General features: G+C 52.0%; 2 protein-coding genes across 8 annotated transcripts in view; both read left to right on the top strand.

Annotated features, from left to right (window-relative positions):
- Positions 1-1,659, top strand: part of AP3B2 (adaptor related protein complex 3 subunit beta 2) — a 31,556-nt gene extending 29,897 nt beyond the window's left edge. For both annotated transcript variants that reach the window (XM_031440644.2, XM_064480631.1), the window contains exons 25-26: positions 999-1,137; positions 1,231-1,659. In XM_031440644.2, the coding sequence (XP_031296504.2) occupies positions 999-1,137; positions 1,231-1,381 (290 nt within the window). In that variant the 3' untranslated portion in view covers positions 1,382-1,659. The remainder of the gene's footprint in view (positions 1-998; positions 1,138-1,230) is intronic.
- Positions 1,660-10,910: 9,251 nt separating this feature from the next.
- Positions 10,911-15,057, top strand: part of CPEB1 (cytoplasmic polyadenylation element binding protein 1) — a 67,304-nt gene continuing 63,157 nt past the window's right edge. The window contains exon 1 of one of the 6 annotated variants that reach the window (XM_064480629.1): positions 10,911-11,276. Coding sequence is in view for 2 of the 6 variants with exons in the window: in XM_010986802.3 (XP_010985104.1) it covers positions 12,126-12,263 (138 nt within the window). In the remaining 4 variants the exon portion in view is untranslated. Of the gene's footprint in view, positions 11,277-11,305; positions 11,433-11,746; positions 11,816-12,006; positions 12,264-12,412; positions 12,583-15,057 lie in introns of those variants that run through there. The other 5 variants (XM_064480627.1, XM_064480625.1, XM_010986802.3 and 2 more) reach the window with 5 other exon arrangements.

Raw genomic sequence — 15,057 nt, 5'->3', positions numbered from 1 at the left:
GAGTAAGAGGTGGGAGAACCATGAGAGATGAGAAGGTAGAAGAGTGCCTAGAGGGTGTACAGGAGGATGACCAAAGACCTTCAGAGCCACAGATAGGAAGCTGCTGCCAGTATCAGAGAGAGCAGGTCATTGCAAAAGTGGACACAGAGGAAATGGAGTCCTCTTTGGAGGACCTTGGCCGTGAATGGTGGGGGAAGACACAGCATTAACATGATGAGGGATCTGGCTTCTGGAGAGGACTTCTGAGGAGCCAGGAGACTTAATCATGGAGAAGCTAAAAGAACAGGGGCAAGAAAATGTCACTAGTAAGGAATGGAGGGGGTGAAAGCAACCGGAGGGGCACGTCCATTCTCAAAAGGAGAAGAATGGGAGAAGCAGCAGGAGGAGGAGAGAGAGGCTGAAGAGGAGGGCAGATGGAGGAGCTCACATGCTGGCTAGCGCGTGTGAGCATAGAGGAGAGGTCAGTGGATTGAGGGTTTCTAGGGATGCTGTGGGTGCCCAAGGGCTTCAGGAATCCTGGGCAGGTTTGGAGCTATTGCCACAGGTGAAATAAGGGGTCCACCTGTGAGGGCTGCATGTGACTACTGGACTCTGGCCTGTCTGGTAGGGACCAGCAGCAGCCACCAGTGATCTCTTTGTGAAGACTCAACCTCTAGGAGCTGGGAGAGATCTGAACTTGGACTGGAGGGCCAACTAGGAAGGACTGACTGGCCACCAAGTCCACTGGTACTCCCAAGTGGCTGGTGGCCCAGACGTCTGACAGTGGGGAAACGCCAGCTCAGTCTTTGGTCAGCACTGTGGATAGAGCCCTGGGTGGGGTGAGGAGACAGAGGGTCCCTGAGGGAGGGCCAGGTTCAAGAGGGACGTGACCCCTCCACAAGACCAGTGAGGGAGATTCAGACCTGCCCAGCCTGAGTAGAACCTGGTGAGGGTGCTAAGTGGGCAGACGCAGGTGCACCCACCACGGCCTCTGCCCTCATCAAGACCTCTGTCCCCAGGAAAGCTGACGGGCATGAATGAGATCACAGAGAAGCTCACGCTGCCAGACACCTGTCGGAGTGACCACGTTGTGGTACAGAAAGTTACTGCCACTGCTAACCTGGGTCGTGTCCCTTGTGGGACATCTGATGAGTATAGGTACTGACCACCAGCAGAGGGGAAGAGATGGGTTGGTTTGAAGGAGGGGCCCCATGCCCCAGGGTTGAGCCCCTTCCTCTACTCCCACCCCAGGTTTGCAGGGAGGACACTGACCAGCGGGAGCCTGGTCCTGCTGACCCTGGACGCCCAGCCCACTGGAGCTGCCCAGCTGACAGTCAACAGTGAGAAGATGGTGATCGGCACTATGCTGGTGAAGGACGTGGTACAGGCTCTGACACAATGATCCCAAGTGCTGTGACCTATTTGGCCCTCACTTTTCCCTCCCTTGTGATACCTAGGCTGTTAGCCTCTCTCTCTTCCTCTCTCATATCAGACTCCTCATTCCAGATACCATCCAGGGGTCCTCTCTCTATGTAGTCATTGTCAGGCTCCCCCCAATTCCCCCTCCCCATGGGTTCCTAGGTAACCTGTGCAGAGGGAGACAGCAGCTGCTCCATTTAGTCCTCTCAGCTTTTGGTAGCTATCTATGTAGCAAAATCTCAATAAAACATCTTCTCCCTAGATTCTGGCTTACCTTTCCTTTCTTCTGGGTGCCTAAGGGGGTTGGCGGGGGTAGGGGAGAGCTCCTAAGAGTGACTGTGTTTGACCCTTGTGAATGATCACTACCAACCTTCTAGGGGAGGCTGTGACTGACTCTCAGAAGTGACTCTGGTTGGACCCCCAAGATGACCATCTTTGAGTCTCCAGGTCCTTCTGTGGAAGAGGCATCTGATCAGGGACGGGGCGGCCAAGCCGGAAGAACTCCATGGTCCTTTTTATGAGCCTCTGCAAAAATGAAGCCTTGTCGATGTCTGGCAGTCCATTTTGGTTCCCCTCATGGGCTCTTGGGAAGAAGAACTCATAATGTGGGGAATTCCTAAACAGAGGTACAAGGTTCAGACTATGTCAACTACATCCAGATACGGAGCCTAGGGCCCCCACCTAGCTGGGGAGATGACCCAACTGGCCATCTTGGAGGGGGAAGAACAGGAGATGTAGAACAGTGCTTCTCAAACTGCCGTTTATCAGATCCCCTGGGGGTTTTGCTAACATGCAGATTCAGATCAGTAGGTCTAGGGTGGGGCCTGAGGTTCTGCATTTCTAACAAGATCCCAGCAACCCAGTTGCTCCACAGACATACTTGAGTAGTGAGGATGTAGAGCCCTCCACACCTGGGCCAAGCCTTCTAGGGGTGGCAGTGAGAGCCAGGGCCCTCCCTGGTGCCCTTCCCGGTGAGGAGAGAGGCTGAGCAGGCAGTGGTTCCTAAAGGTGTAAAAGGTGTTCTATTAGCATGTGTTCTGCCAGAAAAAAAAAAAAGTGTAATCAAATATGTTTCGAAATCATGGACTGAAATGCAGTAAGTTTATTTCCCACAGGCTTTCTCAGAGCCTTTACTATGTTAATGCACATTGTAATCCCCCACCCCCTCCTTCCAAGAGGGGCTAGAGCTCAGTGTTACCGATACTTGGTTTTGACCTTGGGATGATTTGTCCCAAAACATCTTGATTGACTGTATTACAGGAAACACACTCAGTGATAGTTCGAGATGTGGTGCCTCAGCCCTGATCCTCCATGACCAAGATTCTAGTTCTTTGATCATCCCTCCCCAGGGCCCTGTCACTGAAGAGTCCCTGAGCAAGTCTGTCTGGGGAGAGACAGGGAAGCAGGTGTGGCCCTCTTCTCAGGGAAGAACAAAGGCAGTGCCAGGGGACAGCCTGCCTCTGGCTCTGGGGACTTGCTGGGCTCCGTGGCACTGGAGAGCAGCTGGGGCTGCTGCTTCTTTGAGAGCCTTGGGGCCCCAAAGTCTTCCTGGAATCACTGTTTTTATCACTGCAGGTTCTCAAATGGGACTGATCTACCAGACAAGGGCCACTTGAATGGTAGACTCGTTCTCACTCGTGTCTCTGAATCAGCACTGCCTGCAGCAGGAGAAAGAAGGTGGGGGCATTTTTTTAAGAATTAGAACAAGGACCATCAGAGAATTCCTTACCAACCTGGACGTTGCTGCAGAGTTGATTCGGTAGGAACCAGAAGCTTATATATAAAGCATGCTGAGGAGCTCACAGACCAGGCTCCCAGAACCTCTTGGAAAGTGCCCCAGGATCTCCAACCCTGATAGTCCAGAGCATGGGAACATTGGTCAAAGCCCTGTGTTGGTTTCTCTGGAATGTGTCCCAGGCTGTGGGATTAGCAGTAACAGCCCTTCTTAAGAAAATGGTTCTTGTGCGTGAGATTGTCTCAGGAGAGGCAGGAAGCAGGAGAGCGAGGTGTAAGCAGGGAGAGTCTGAGTCTGCAGCTGGTCAGGAGGAGGAGGAGACCAGCTGGGAAGGCTGGGACTGTGGAGGCAGGCAGAGTGGCGATCTTGAACCCAGGAAGGGGAGGGGGCCCGTTCTGTTCTAGGGAATGAGCTGTGGGGAGAAAACGTCAGTCAGAGGGGAAGGGAGCCCTCAGCCCAGCCCAGCCCAGCCCATCTCTTCCAAAACTCTAGGTCCATGGCTGAACCTCCGCAGCTCTGCCATGTCAACATCCTTGAGTGAGTCTCTGCAGAGATAAGGCAGGGCCTACCCAGCACACATTTTGGGATCAGATCAGACAGGTCCTGGACCTGGGGGTGGAGGCCTCACTTCTTCCCAGAACATTCTTCTTTCCAACCCATATCATACCCCGTATCTTGTCACTGATCCAAGTCTTGGCCACTGTGGTCATGGGCTTCCTGGATCTCATGTGTCCCGTGAACAGCACTGAAGGGGCAGCCAGGGCCCTGGACTACAGAGCAGACTTGGAAGGGCTCTTAGGCTGTGCTGGTGCAGAGGAAGGGGTGTGGGGAGGGGCCAGAAACGCACAGGGACTTCCACAGAGGCAGAAAGTGCCCCCTCCCTGCAAGGGCTGGGTAGAGCATTAGTGAGGACCCAGGAGGTCCATGTGTGGCCTGAGCCTGACTGCAGGCCTTGACAGGTCAGAGGACAGTGAACACAAGGAGGGGCTGGGAACGAGAGTCCAGTCCGGCATGGCTTCAAAGTGTTACTCTGGCAAGTGGGTAAGAGGAACGGCTTCAGCTTCCGCCAGGCTGCTCCAGCTGACCAGCTGCGATGATTGGGGAACAGACCCATCTAAAGACACTAAGGAAGCCGCGACAAGGACCCCAGAGTTGGGGCATTAGTTGTACCCATGCCTGAACCCCTAGTCAGTCAGCTGCAGGGCAAGCCTCTGTGCTCGTTTAGCACCTTCAGCGGGGAATCTTGAGGGTCACCTCCTAGCACAGCTTACAGATCAGAGGGATGGGTTGTTGTGTGTCAGTGTGTCAGTGTGAGGGGATTTTCCCTGGCCTGACTGGGCAAAGAAGGGGAAATAGGAAACTTCTGACTCCCCAGAATCTGGCTCCTGGACAACCAGGATCCTCACCAGCAATTTCTTCCCTGCCTCCCCAGCCACATTCATGTCCCTCTCAGTGGCTCCCATTTCTACCATGGCTCCACATGAGGTGGGTGGGGGAAAGGTCTGCCTTAGGTCCCTCCTTCCTCATCAAGCACTTACTGAGCAGCTAGGCACTGTGGTGGCAAAGGACCTATAGGTTGATGACCAAGCAGGACTGGGGTGTGAACCATGAGGGACTGCTCAGCCCAGTAGTTCCCGTCTCATTCCACCAGCCTGCAACTGGCTGCAGAGCTTGCAGGGTTGGGAGAGCCCCAGCTCAGGGGTGGGGCAGGAGAGCGGTGGGAAGGTGTGCATGGACCGGGGTCCTCAAGGAGGTGAGCTGGGTCCTCATTCTCTGATGGCCTGGTCAGTGTTGTCTCCCAGGGTCAAAAGAAGAACAGTGAACTGGTGCCTGGAAGGGTGAACCCCAAGAAGGAGTTTGGAGAACAGGGGATAATGTGGAGCATATCCAAAGGCAAAGCAGTGCGTAACTTCTTGGCTCTTCTGCTTCATGGTGCTGGCCTGACCCCGTTGTCTCTCCCCTGTCCCCCTTCCCCCTGACCTGTCCACTCAGAGAAAGCTCTGAGGGATGCACTGTTTGATCCTGACGGTTGGGAACACCCATCCTTATTCCTCCACTACTGCCCAGGATGCTTTGGGGTCACTGAGGCTTGGGACAGTGCTGAGGAGGGTGAGCAATGCTGGGGCTGCCCAGACCCCCTGAATGTCACTTCTTGTCTTGGTGCCAAGGGCCTTCTAACTTTAGCCCCTTTTCAGATCTGCCACCCAAGAGTCCACCTGAATGGGGCTTCCCCGTGGTGATGGAGAACAAAGGTTGCCAATGGCTCAGAAGAATGCTTCTGTCTGGGATCTTCCCAGACACATATGTCCCTGTCTTTGAGAATATATAAAATTTTTGAAGTATAATATTCATACAGAAAATTGTACAGATCACCAGAGTGCAATCTGATGAGCTGTCATAGAATGAATAACCTGCATGAACAGCATCCAGACCAAGGAGCAGAGCGCAGCAGCACGCCTCGCTCCCGCCTCCTTCTGGCTTGGGGCGGTGTTTTGTTTCACTCAGAGATCGATTGCAGAGCTCTGAGACGTTTCAACACCGACTGCAAATGGCATTGGGACCCCAGGAGGCCAGCACAGCCTTGTGTCTGGCAATGACAACACGGCGGTACATGCTGCACTCTGGGGCTCCTGGGGACGTGCTACCAACAACCCCTGTGGCAGAGGCGGGGTTTGTGGAAACAAGTGGGGTGGTCTTCTTGGTTTGACTGAGAGAGAATGTGAGGAAACAGCTCTGAGGAAAAAGGAACTCTTGAGCGCTTGGGCAAGGTAACTCTGATCTAGGCCTTGATGTGCTAGGACCCCAGCATCTGCACCTGCAGAGGGAAGGCAGGGAGAGGTGAGGCCAGGAGAGGGTGAGCATGGTCCTTGTCACTAGGACCAAGGCAGGACTGAGCCCCTGGGCTCCTGACAAGAGTGGCTGCACTCTCTAGTAAATCTGTAAACTTCTCAGTTTCCTTAGCTGCAAAACGAAGGGGACAGCCTCTCAGGTTCCCATGTCTCTCCTTGTGCTGTGTGTGACTCTAGGAGCCTCTAACCCTGTTGCAAGCATCTCAGGACAACTGGCACTCACCGTCAGCTGTGATTGGTGAGGAAGCCGACCTCCAGTGATCCCTGCTTCCTGGCATTCGCACCCTTGTGTCACCCCCTCCTACATTTTATCAGGGTTGGTGTGTGTAAACAATAGGATGTTGCAGAGGAATAGTGTGTCATTTCTGAGATGAGATTTTGATAGTCATTGTACCTCCATCCCTGTCTCTCTGGTCATTTGCTTTGGAGAAAGCCCACAGCCCTCCGGAGAGGTCCATGTGACAGGGAACTGAGTGAGCTTGAGGCTGAGCTTGGAAGCAGATCCTCCAGCTGCAGGCAAAGCTTCAGATGACTGCGGTTCTGCCTGACAGCTTGACTGCACCCTCAGGAGAGCCTGAGCCAGAACGGCCCAGCTAAGTCAACTTTGGATTCCCAATGCTCAGAAATTGTGTGAGATAGTAAATATTTGTTATTTTAACCTGCTTAGTTTTGGGGTGACTTAACAGCATAAATTAATACAGTCCAGCTGTCGACTCATCTCCCAGGGTGTTGGAAAAGTCCTCAGAGGGAGCCTAGACCACTGGCCTTGAGCTTCAGAGCAGTTTGCTCCCACGTTCAGTGTCAGTGGTGTGCTGGAGCTGGCTCGCACCGGCTCATGAGCACCGGCTGGCATCAAATTGGTAGTTTGAAATTGGCCATAGTAGGAGTATTTATGCCACAGAAAGAGATGAATACAAATCACTCCCCTCCCTGCAGCCAATTGCCAAACATTTACCAGCACACCCCTGCCCTTATCTCCATCTCTTAATCTCTTTAAACAATTATATTTTAAGTTTAAAGAATAAAATTACTGCTTGGGTACTGATCACCTGGTTTATGAACTAAAGCGCTCATCAGCTCCTCGTTTCATGAGCTCGTCTCTCCCCACCTGAAGTAAATGACTATTCTGCATTTTCTGCTTATCAGAACCATGCATGTTTTTGTACCTTTACTACACACGTGTTTCTAAACAATCTATCATATTGTACTTCGTGACAGTAATGTACTGCATATTTTCATATTTTATGTAAATGGCGTTGTAGAATATGTGTTCTCCTATGTCCTGCGTTTTTCACTCAATGTAGTTTGAGTCATCCATGTTGATATGATTAGCTTTATTTCATTTACTTTTGCTTATATACAGTATTCCATTGTATGACTAGACCACAATTTGTCAATCGACTCTCCTGTTGATGGGGATGTAAGGGATTTTATATTTTATTTTTGCAATTTTGAATCACACAGCTACTGGCATTTTTACTCCTGCCCATTTTAACACGTGGGAAAGTTCCTCTAACATGTTTCCCTGCGAGCAGGATTGCTGGGTCTTAGAGTATACTCACCTGCAACTTAACAACATTGCCAAATTGCTCACCAGAGTAGCTGGACTTCATATCAAGAACGTTCACTACACCTTCATTCATAATCCTCCGGTTCAAATTGCCAATCAATAGGAGAATGGAGAAACAAATTATGGTATATCCATATAACAGAATACTACTTAGCAATAAAAAGGACTGAACTACTGCTACCTGCAACAACATGGATGAATCTCACAGGTGCTGTGTTGAATGAAAAAGGCCAAAAGCTTATGTGAATGCTTAAAACAGAATGAATCTGTGAGGAAAGTAGTAATAATATTAGTTACTTCAAGGAGGAGGGGTAAACTAGGAAGAGCTTGTGATGAAACTCTGTGGGGTTCTGGAAGGATTCTATGCCTTGATGGGTGGTGGTTACGCAGGTAAAAAATCATCAAGCTGTACACCTAAGCTTATACGTTCTGTGCACTGTCTGTACGTGGTTTATCTCTTAATTCAAAACATGCAGAAAACAAAAGTCACAAAGTGGTTGAACCAGTTTACACCCTTCCTGGCGGTGAGCCTGCTGTTGGGATAGTGAGCCTTGTTCACTTTGTCTGGGAGGTGTGAAATGGTATCCCACTGCTTCATTTGCATCTCCCTGGTTATTGGTGAGGGTAGGCATCTGGTGATACAAACAAACATTGGACATTTGGGTTTTCACTCCTGTCAACTGCCTGTCCCCATCTTTACCCATTTTTCTATTTGTCTCATTCTAGAAGTTCTTATATATTCTGGAAACTAGTCCTTTATAGATCAAGTATTGCAAATGCCTTCTTCCAATCTATGGCTTGTTTTTTCAAGTTTTAAATATCTTTTGATAAACTAAGGTGTTAAGTTATGATGTGGTCAATGTCCCTTTATATCCTGTGCTTTTTGTCCCATATTTACAAAATTTGTCCTCATGCTGTGGTAATAAAAATATTCTAATATTTTCTTTTAAAAATTTTTCAAGTAATACTTTACATATTTCTATTTTAACCCATTTAAAATTTACATTTGTGGATGATGAAAGGTAGGGCTGATTCACTTTCTTTTGTCCCACTTAAAAGGGCACAAAAAAACCAAAAAACAAAGAACATGGTTTCTTCTGCACAGAGCCTGGCAGAAGTTGAGTAGACACCACGTGCCCACTTTACCTTGTGGTCTTGAGTTCCTAAATGAATTCCTCTTCTGATCTTTTTCAACCAGGGAAATTATTTTCTCCCTGCAGTCTCTTTTCTTCTTTTAGCTCTCTGCCTGCTGTGGAGGCACTGAACACCTGAGCATATAAAAGACTACAGGGTCACTCCTGTCTCCCCAGTGCATGCATTTAAAAGTCCAGCCAATTACTGTTACACTTAAAACCTGTATTCTAAATCTGGGGCTTGACTGCAGAGATGGTGCCAGGCATAGCTGGGCTCAAAGGCTGTTTGTTGACTGGGAGAATGGATAATGCTGCCTGTTTGTTCCTGTTACTTCTGCCAGTGACCAGCTGTGGGGACTTGACCAAGTCATTTAACATCTCCACCTCTGCCACTTTCCACACCCTGCCCTGTGGATCGTGGAGCACTTCTGGTCAGGGGTACTGTTCTTCCTGTAGAACCTGCAGCCCTGGCCAAGTCAGGCAGGGAGCAAGGATTCACCAAATACATGCCCGTCTGTGGATTCAGCCACCCCTTCCTTCATTGCCTACAGTAAGCTCTGGGTCCGTCAGTAGGTAGTGTACACATAGGGTGCTGGATGTTTTGTTCTTATCTGGTTAAGGCTTCAGGCTCTGAAGCTAGAAGACTGCCTAGGTTTGAGTCTCCACTCCACTTCTAGCTGGGAGTCTTTGAGCTAGTTCCTTGACTTCTTTGAGCTTCAGTTTCTTCATCTGCAAATGGGTTAACCCAGGTAAAACACTTAGAACTGTGCCAAGCACACAGTAAGTGCTCAGTGAAAGTCAGCTGTTATTATTACCTGCAACACAGAGTTCAGGAAGAGGAATTTTATGCAGCAGAAATTTCTGTTCCAAGTCACCTGAAAGATACTTTCATTTTCCTATGGCTGGGAGTTTTAAAATATGAAAGAGCTCCCAGATTCCTGTTCCCCTGGGCACAATTCCAGGTTTCAGATTCTTATCTTACTCAGGTTTGGGTCAGGGACGAGGAAGAAATGGAAAGGATCACAAATTAGCAGCCAATGAGCTGCATGAGGACCCTGGACATGCTGGCTGTGGCTCTTTAAATTTCAGTTACTGACCACATTTAAAATTAGATTTCACATTAAAAAACAAAACAAAACTGCATTTACAGCTTGTCTTGAAAGATCTGGCTGGGCTGGGACCTGCATGGTATCCATAAGCTAGTTGCCTTTTTAGATGTGCCTTGGGCCTTCTTGGTGCTCTCACCTATCCTCACTTGGCTCCTGGGCTGTAGGTATTTGGGTGTGGCACCCCTTGACAGGACAAGCAAGATACACCACTTTGCATGAGCTGTCCTCTGCTGTTTGTGGGCCAGGGTGAGACTTGTGGATGGGCTGCTTTGAGAGAAGGAAGAGCCCCAGGTAGGTCCTGGTGTGGGAGGGTTCCAGTGAAGCTAAACCAGAAGGTGTGGATTCCTGGGCAGCTGGAATGGGCCATTTTGAGGAGGGAGGGCAAGTGGCTAAGCAGCAAGTCTGAAGGAGAGAGAGGGTAGAGCAGTTTATAGCTAGGGGTATGCCCGGGCCCCCTCTTGTCCTGCCCTAGCAGCCAACACCCTCTCTGCTCATGATCTCAGCAACCCAAGAAGCTCCCACATGGGGATATTCTATGGATGGAGACCGGCCAACTCTCACTGTCACTCTGAGTCCTCCTGTGGACTTCTACTCCAGCACTGGTTCTTACCCTCACCTTCTCCCATTAATTCTCCTGCAACAGTAGACTAGACCTTGACTTCCTCTCCTTCCATTGCCCTGGACAGAAAACTACAGGTATCTGCCACCCTCCCCTTAGCATCAGATCCAGGCCAGCCTCACCAGCCTGCCAGGAAGGCAGGAGTTGCTTCTTCCCAACTGCCAGGAGGAACCTTAAGCATAGTAAGTGCTTTATAAAATTGTATTACGATGATGAGGTAACACAAGTTCAACACTTAGTAATGCTCAAAAAACCTTGGTCCCTTTCCTCCCCACTCCCTCGTTTCTCCCCTTTTCTGTCCAACCTTTGCTATATTTCCAGTAAAATCTTAAAAGAGATCTGATACTGCCATTCTTCTGTTTACAATTCTTAATAGTTCCCCGCTGTCTGTAAAATAACGGCCCTTCACAAACTGGGCCCAGGCTTCCCTCGCATTATCCTGCGCCCGGGTCATATGGAGCCGCTCTGTTCAGTCCTCCTTCCCAGCCTTTGCTTGATCTCCCCCTCCTGGCACGCCATCTCCGCCTCTGCGCTTGCCTGGAGCTTCCGGTCCGCCCCGCCCCGGCTACCCCAGGACGCCTTTCCCGACGACAGCCCGACCCACGGTGTCTCTCACCCCGGGACCCCCGCCCTGTCTCTTCTCCCCATTCGGAGAAGTTTCCTGTCGCAGTCCGGCAAGAACGTCGGAAGCGGTTTCCCCAGGGAACTGCGGTCCAAAGAGGCCCCCTGGTGTTTTTGGAACTTTCCGGGATCCCCGGACGCCGGCGCACCGCCCCCCGCCCCCGACCAGTTCCAACACACGGAACAGCCAGTCTAGAGTGAGCGCGCCTCCTGGAGCCCAAGGAGCGAAGGCTCGGACCGGGGTACGTAGGGTTGGCTTTCGCCGGGAGAGGTCCTTGGAAGGAACGGAGCGTGGACACTATAAAGAGGGCTTTACTGACAAAGCATATTGCCGCCCCGTCGCAGAGGCTTGTAAATCGCGTCCTATTTCATAAGGGGTAAACTGAGGCCCAGAGGAGGTAAGTGCCTTGACCAGGGTAACTAGGTGAGTGGCGTGCTTAACTTGGGCCCTTGGCCTCTCAAGGGGGCAGCTGTGGCCAGCAGCCTCCGCGGCGGCCGAGCCCGCCCGGGTCCAGGCGCCTGGCTCCGGGTGGGCGACTGAGCCCTCAGCGCAGCATGCTGGAAGGGGCGGGGCCCCGGGCGGGGCCGACACAGGTGCCTCGCATCCGGCCGGGGGGCGGCTCCGCGGGGCTTTATAAGCCGTCCAGAGTGCGGCGCTGTGCGCGGCTCGCTGCAAAAATAGTGCCCACGTGTCTGCGCGTCCCTCGCCGTGCCGGCCAGCCGCCCGCCGGCCGGTCTGTCCTTCCCGCAGGGCCACGCCAGCCCCATGGCGCTCCCGCTGGTAAGAGTTGCCTGCCGCCCGCCAGGGCGGGGCTGGGCGGGGCCGCGGTCCCGAGCGAGACTGCTAACGGTCCGCGCGCAGCCTCGGCCGGCTCCGCGGTACCCTCCCCCGCCCCCCGTGTACGCGAGTCCCGGGCGGGGCGCGGGTCACGTGCCCGCGGGCGTGGGGCCTCGTGGAGGGGTGTGTGGCGAGGGGGGGTAGGGAGCCTCCTCGTGACTCAGGGCCTTTGGGCTTAAAGGCGCCGCGGCCCTAAGGGGGCGGCCGGTGGGGCCTCCGAGTGGCGCTGCAGACTGCCGGTGGCCTCGAGTGTATGTCTAGACGGGAGCTGACCGGACGGAAGGGTGCACCCGCGTCCAGAACACTTCCTTCTCCCGCAGCCGTCGCATGTGAGACCCGAAGCCACCGGCACTGGGAGCTCACGCGCCTCGCAGCGTCCCCAACGAGTCGCGTTCGTACCCAGGGGGCGGTGGGGACGGGCGGCCTGGGTGGGGCGGGGCTGCTGGTGGCAGAGACCCCCCCGCGTTGGGCCTCCGGACACCTGAGATTGCCACGACGGCAGCGGGCGCGGCTCCTTTAAGGCGGAGGGATCAGGCCCCTCGTGCAGTCGGCACGCACTTCCTTGGCCCAGGAGGTCACGTGGCTTCACACGTTCGATTGGCGCAGGAGCTGGAATTCTGGGGGCTGCCTTGGCTAGGTAGGGTTGAGCGCTAGTGGGTGGCTCGCACGTGCAACGTGGCCTCGCTCTGGGGAAGCCTCGAGGCTCAGAGGTGGGTCCTGCGGCCATGGGCGGGGGTCATGCATGCCGCGGAGGTTCCTCAAGCGTGGAGCTGAGCTAGGCCGCACCAGCCTTGGTTTTCTCCCCCACGGGCTGCCTGGCCAGTGGAGAAGCGTGCGTGTGGCCATGGTTTTGTCATTCTCTCCTCAGTCCAGGGCTGGACCAGGTGCCCAGACGCCGGTGAGGGGTTGGGTGCCTGCTCGGCTCTGGTCTCAGGTTTGGTGGAGCAGTGGCTTGGGAAACAGCCTGGTTGGTTCTTAGGCTTGTGCCTGCCCCGGGGGGAAGAGGGGTCTCAGACCAGGAAAAGGTCACTCACCTTTGGTTGTCTCACTTGGCGTCATTCCCCCGGCTTTTTCCCTGCGTGGGTGTTCTCTACCGTCAGGTCGACCCTGACTTTCTTGCTGTGTTCCCAGAGGGCCCAGGCAAGGCCCGGCTCTTTGTAAGTGGCCTAGCGCCGCCCAAGAGACCGAGAAAGACCAGGTGGACACCTGGGCTCTGGAGCACATCCTCGTGTGCACGGGTTATTTTTTGGTGGCACTTTGTGCCTTGCAGGCCTTGCCCCTCTGCATGGTGCCCTGCTCCAGGTTGCACTTAAGGAGAGCTCTCAGAGGCGGGGTTGCTGGCCATGGCCCCCATCCCCCACCCCGCCCCGCGGCCTCGGCTCTGCTTAGCGCTGCATTTCGCTGGCAGCTGCCTCCTTTGGTCTCCGTGGCTACCGATCTGCCGCCTCGCTCTCTCCAGCACCTGAGCAAACCGCTGGTCTGCGTCATTTGCAGGGCGAGAGGGGCCAATGGGTCGGAGCTGGTTCTCTGGAAGCCATAGGTGGCCCTCTTGCCTCCCGTGTGCCCCTCAGGTGACAGAGCTGACATGTGCCAGCTGGAAGTGTGTGTCTCTTGAGGATAGTTTGCACTCTTAGGCTCTGGTTGTGTTTGAGCCCAGGGACACGTGCTGGGTTAAAAACAAAAATAAATGCAAACAGGCAGAAGGAAACCTTGGAAACCTCAGGCTGCTGGTGGTTTTCCTGGCGGGTTGGTTTTTATCGTAGGTAGAGGAGTGGAAGGAAGTGCTGCTTCTGGAGCTCCATGGAGTCTGGGCTGTCGGGAGCCCTTCAGGACAGGAGGGTTAGGGCTGACCACTGGTCTTGGAGCATCCTCACCGAGCATGCTTCGAGCTGAACTGTATTTACAGAGCACGTTGCTGTAGAGTTTGGCGTTTGTCACAGTGATGTAATTTAAACTTGAGGATTGACCTGGCAGTACATGCTCAGTTTATAGAGCTAGGATTTTGGAGTTGACTAGCCTCTATGTAACCCTGTCTGTAATGTAGAAACACTTGCTTTTCTCCCTCCCCAGGGTTGTCTTGCAGACATCTCTCTGGCGCAGGCTCCCTGTGAGGTTGGGGAGAGCTATGCCAGCCTCTACAGCAGGCAGAAGGTTAGAGAGCTGATGCATGGGCCCTGAGTTAGTTGATCTTTGTCTTCTCTCCTAGTAAAGCTGCCAATCTCTTTTTTTTTTAATGTAGCAATTAACAAATTATAAACACTACATGGATCAAAGTAACATGTCTCTAGAGATTGGATTTAACCTGAGGGCTAGTTTGGGATCTCTGTCTTAAAACATCCCTTTCTGGTATTCCCCCTATTTTGCAGATGATGAAAGGGGTTTAGAAATCAAGTCACAAGGCTATTAAGTGAAAAAACTGGTGTGTGAACCTAGGTCTTTCTGGTGCCATAGCTCAACCTGTGATATTACGGTATTCTGGTATGTCGGGGGTGGTCAGAGGGTTAATGATGATGTGAATTGTATAGAAAATGCGATGATCTATGGGCTGGTCACATTTATAGGCAAATTGAGCCTCAGCTGCATTGGAGGGAATTGGAGGTTGCTGTGGAAGTCAGTGTGGGTCTTCTGAGCATTAGTGCAGCAGTGTTGATGTCAGGAGGAATGTGCTGTGTCTATCATTCCATGATGTGTGTCAGAGCAGTTAGCTGACCCTGAGAGAGCCAGAGGTCTGGAGAAGTCAGGCTCCTCCCACTGTGGGGGTGACCCTCCCAATCCTCTGCACAAAAGACTTTCCTCTTTCAGGATGGTTAAATTTCAGCAACATTTTTCTTCTGAGACAAGGCAAATTTGAAATTATATAATTGTTTTAAGACCTGTAAAAGTAGAACAGGGCTTACTAAACCTCATTTTTTCTCTTTTAACTAAAATTCTCATAATTTATTTATATATATTTATATTGAAGTACAGTCAGTTTACAGTGTTGTATCAATTTCTGGTGTACAGCACAATATTTCAGTCATATAGTAACATACATATATTCATTATCATATTCTTTTTAAGCCATAAGTTACTACAAGATATTGAATATAGTTCCCTGTGCTGTACAGTATAAACTTGTTTATCAGATTTTGTGAGAATCCTGTATTTTGAAATGAGAGACACTGCCAGAGTTCAGTAGGTTTTCT

This window comes from Camelus dromedarius, chromosome 29 (assembly GCF_036321535.1).
Source record: "Camelus dromedarius isolate mCamDro1 chromosome 29, mCamDro1.pat, whole genome shotgun sequence".
Taxonomy (NCBI): domain Eukaryota; kingdom Metazoa; phylum Chordata; class Mammalia; order Artiodactyla; family Camelidae; genus Camelus; species Camelus dromedarius.
The sequence above is the reverse complement of the archived record's forward strand: the minus strand, read 5'-3'. Positions and strand labels throughout refer to the sequence as shown.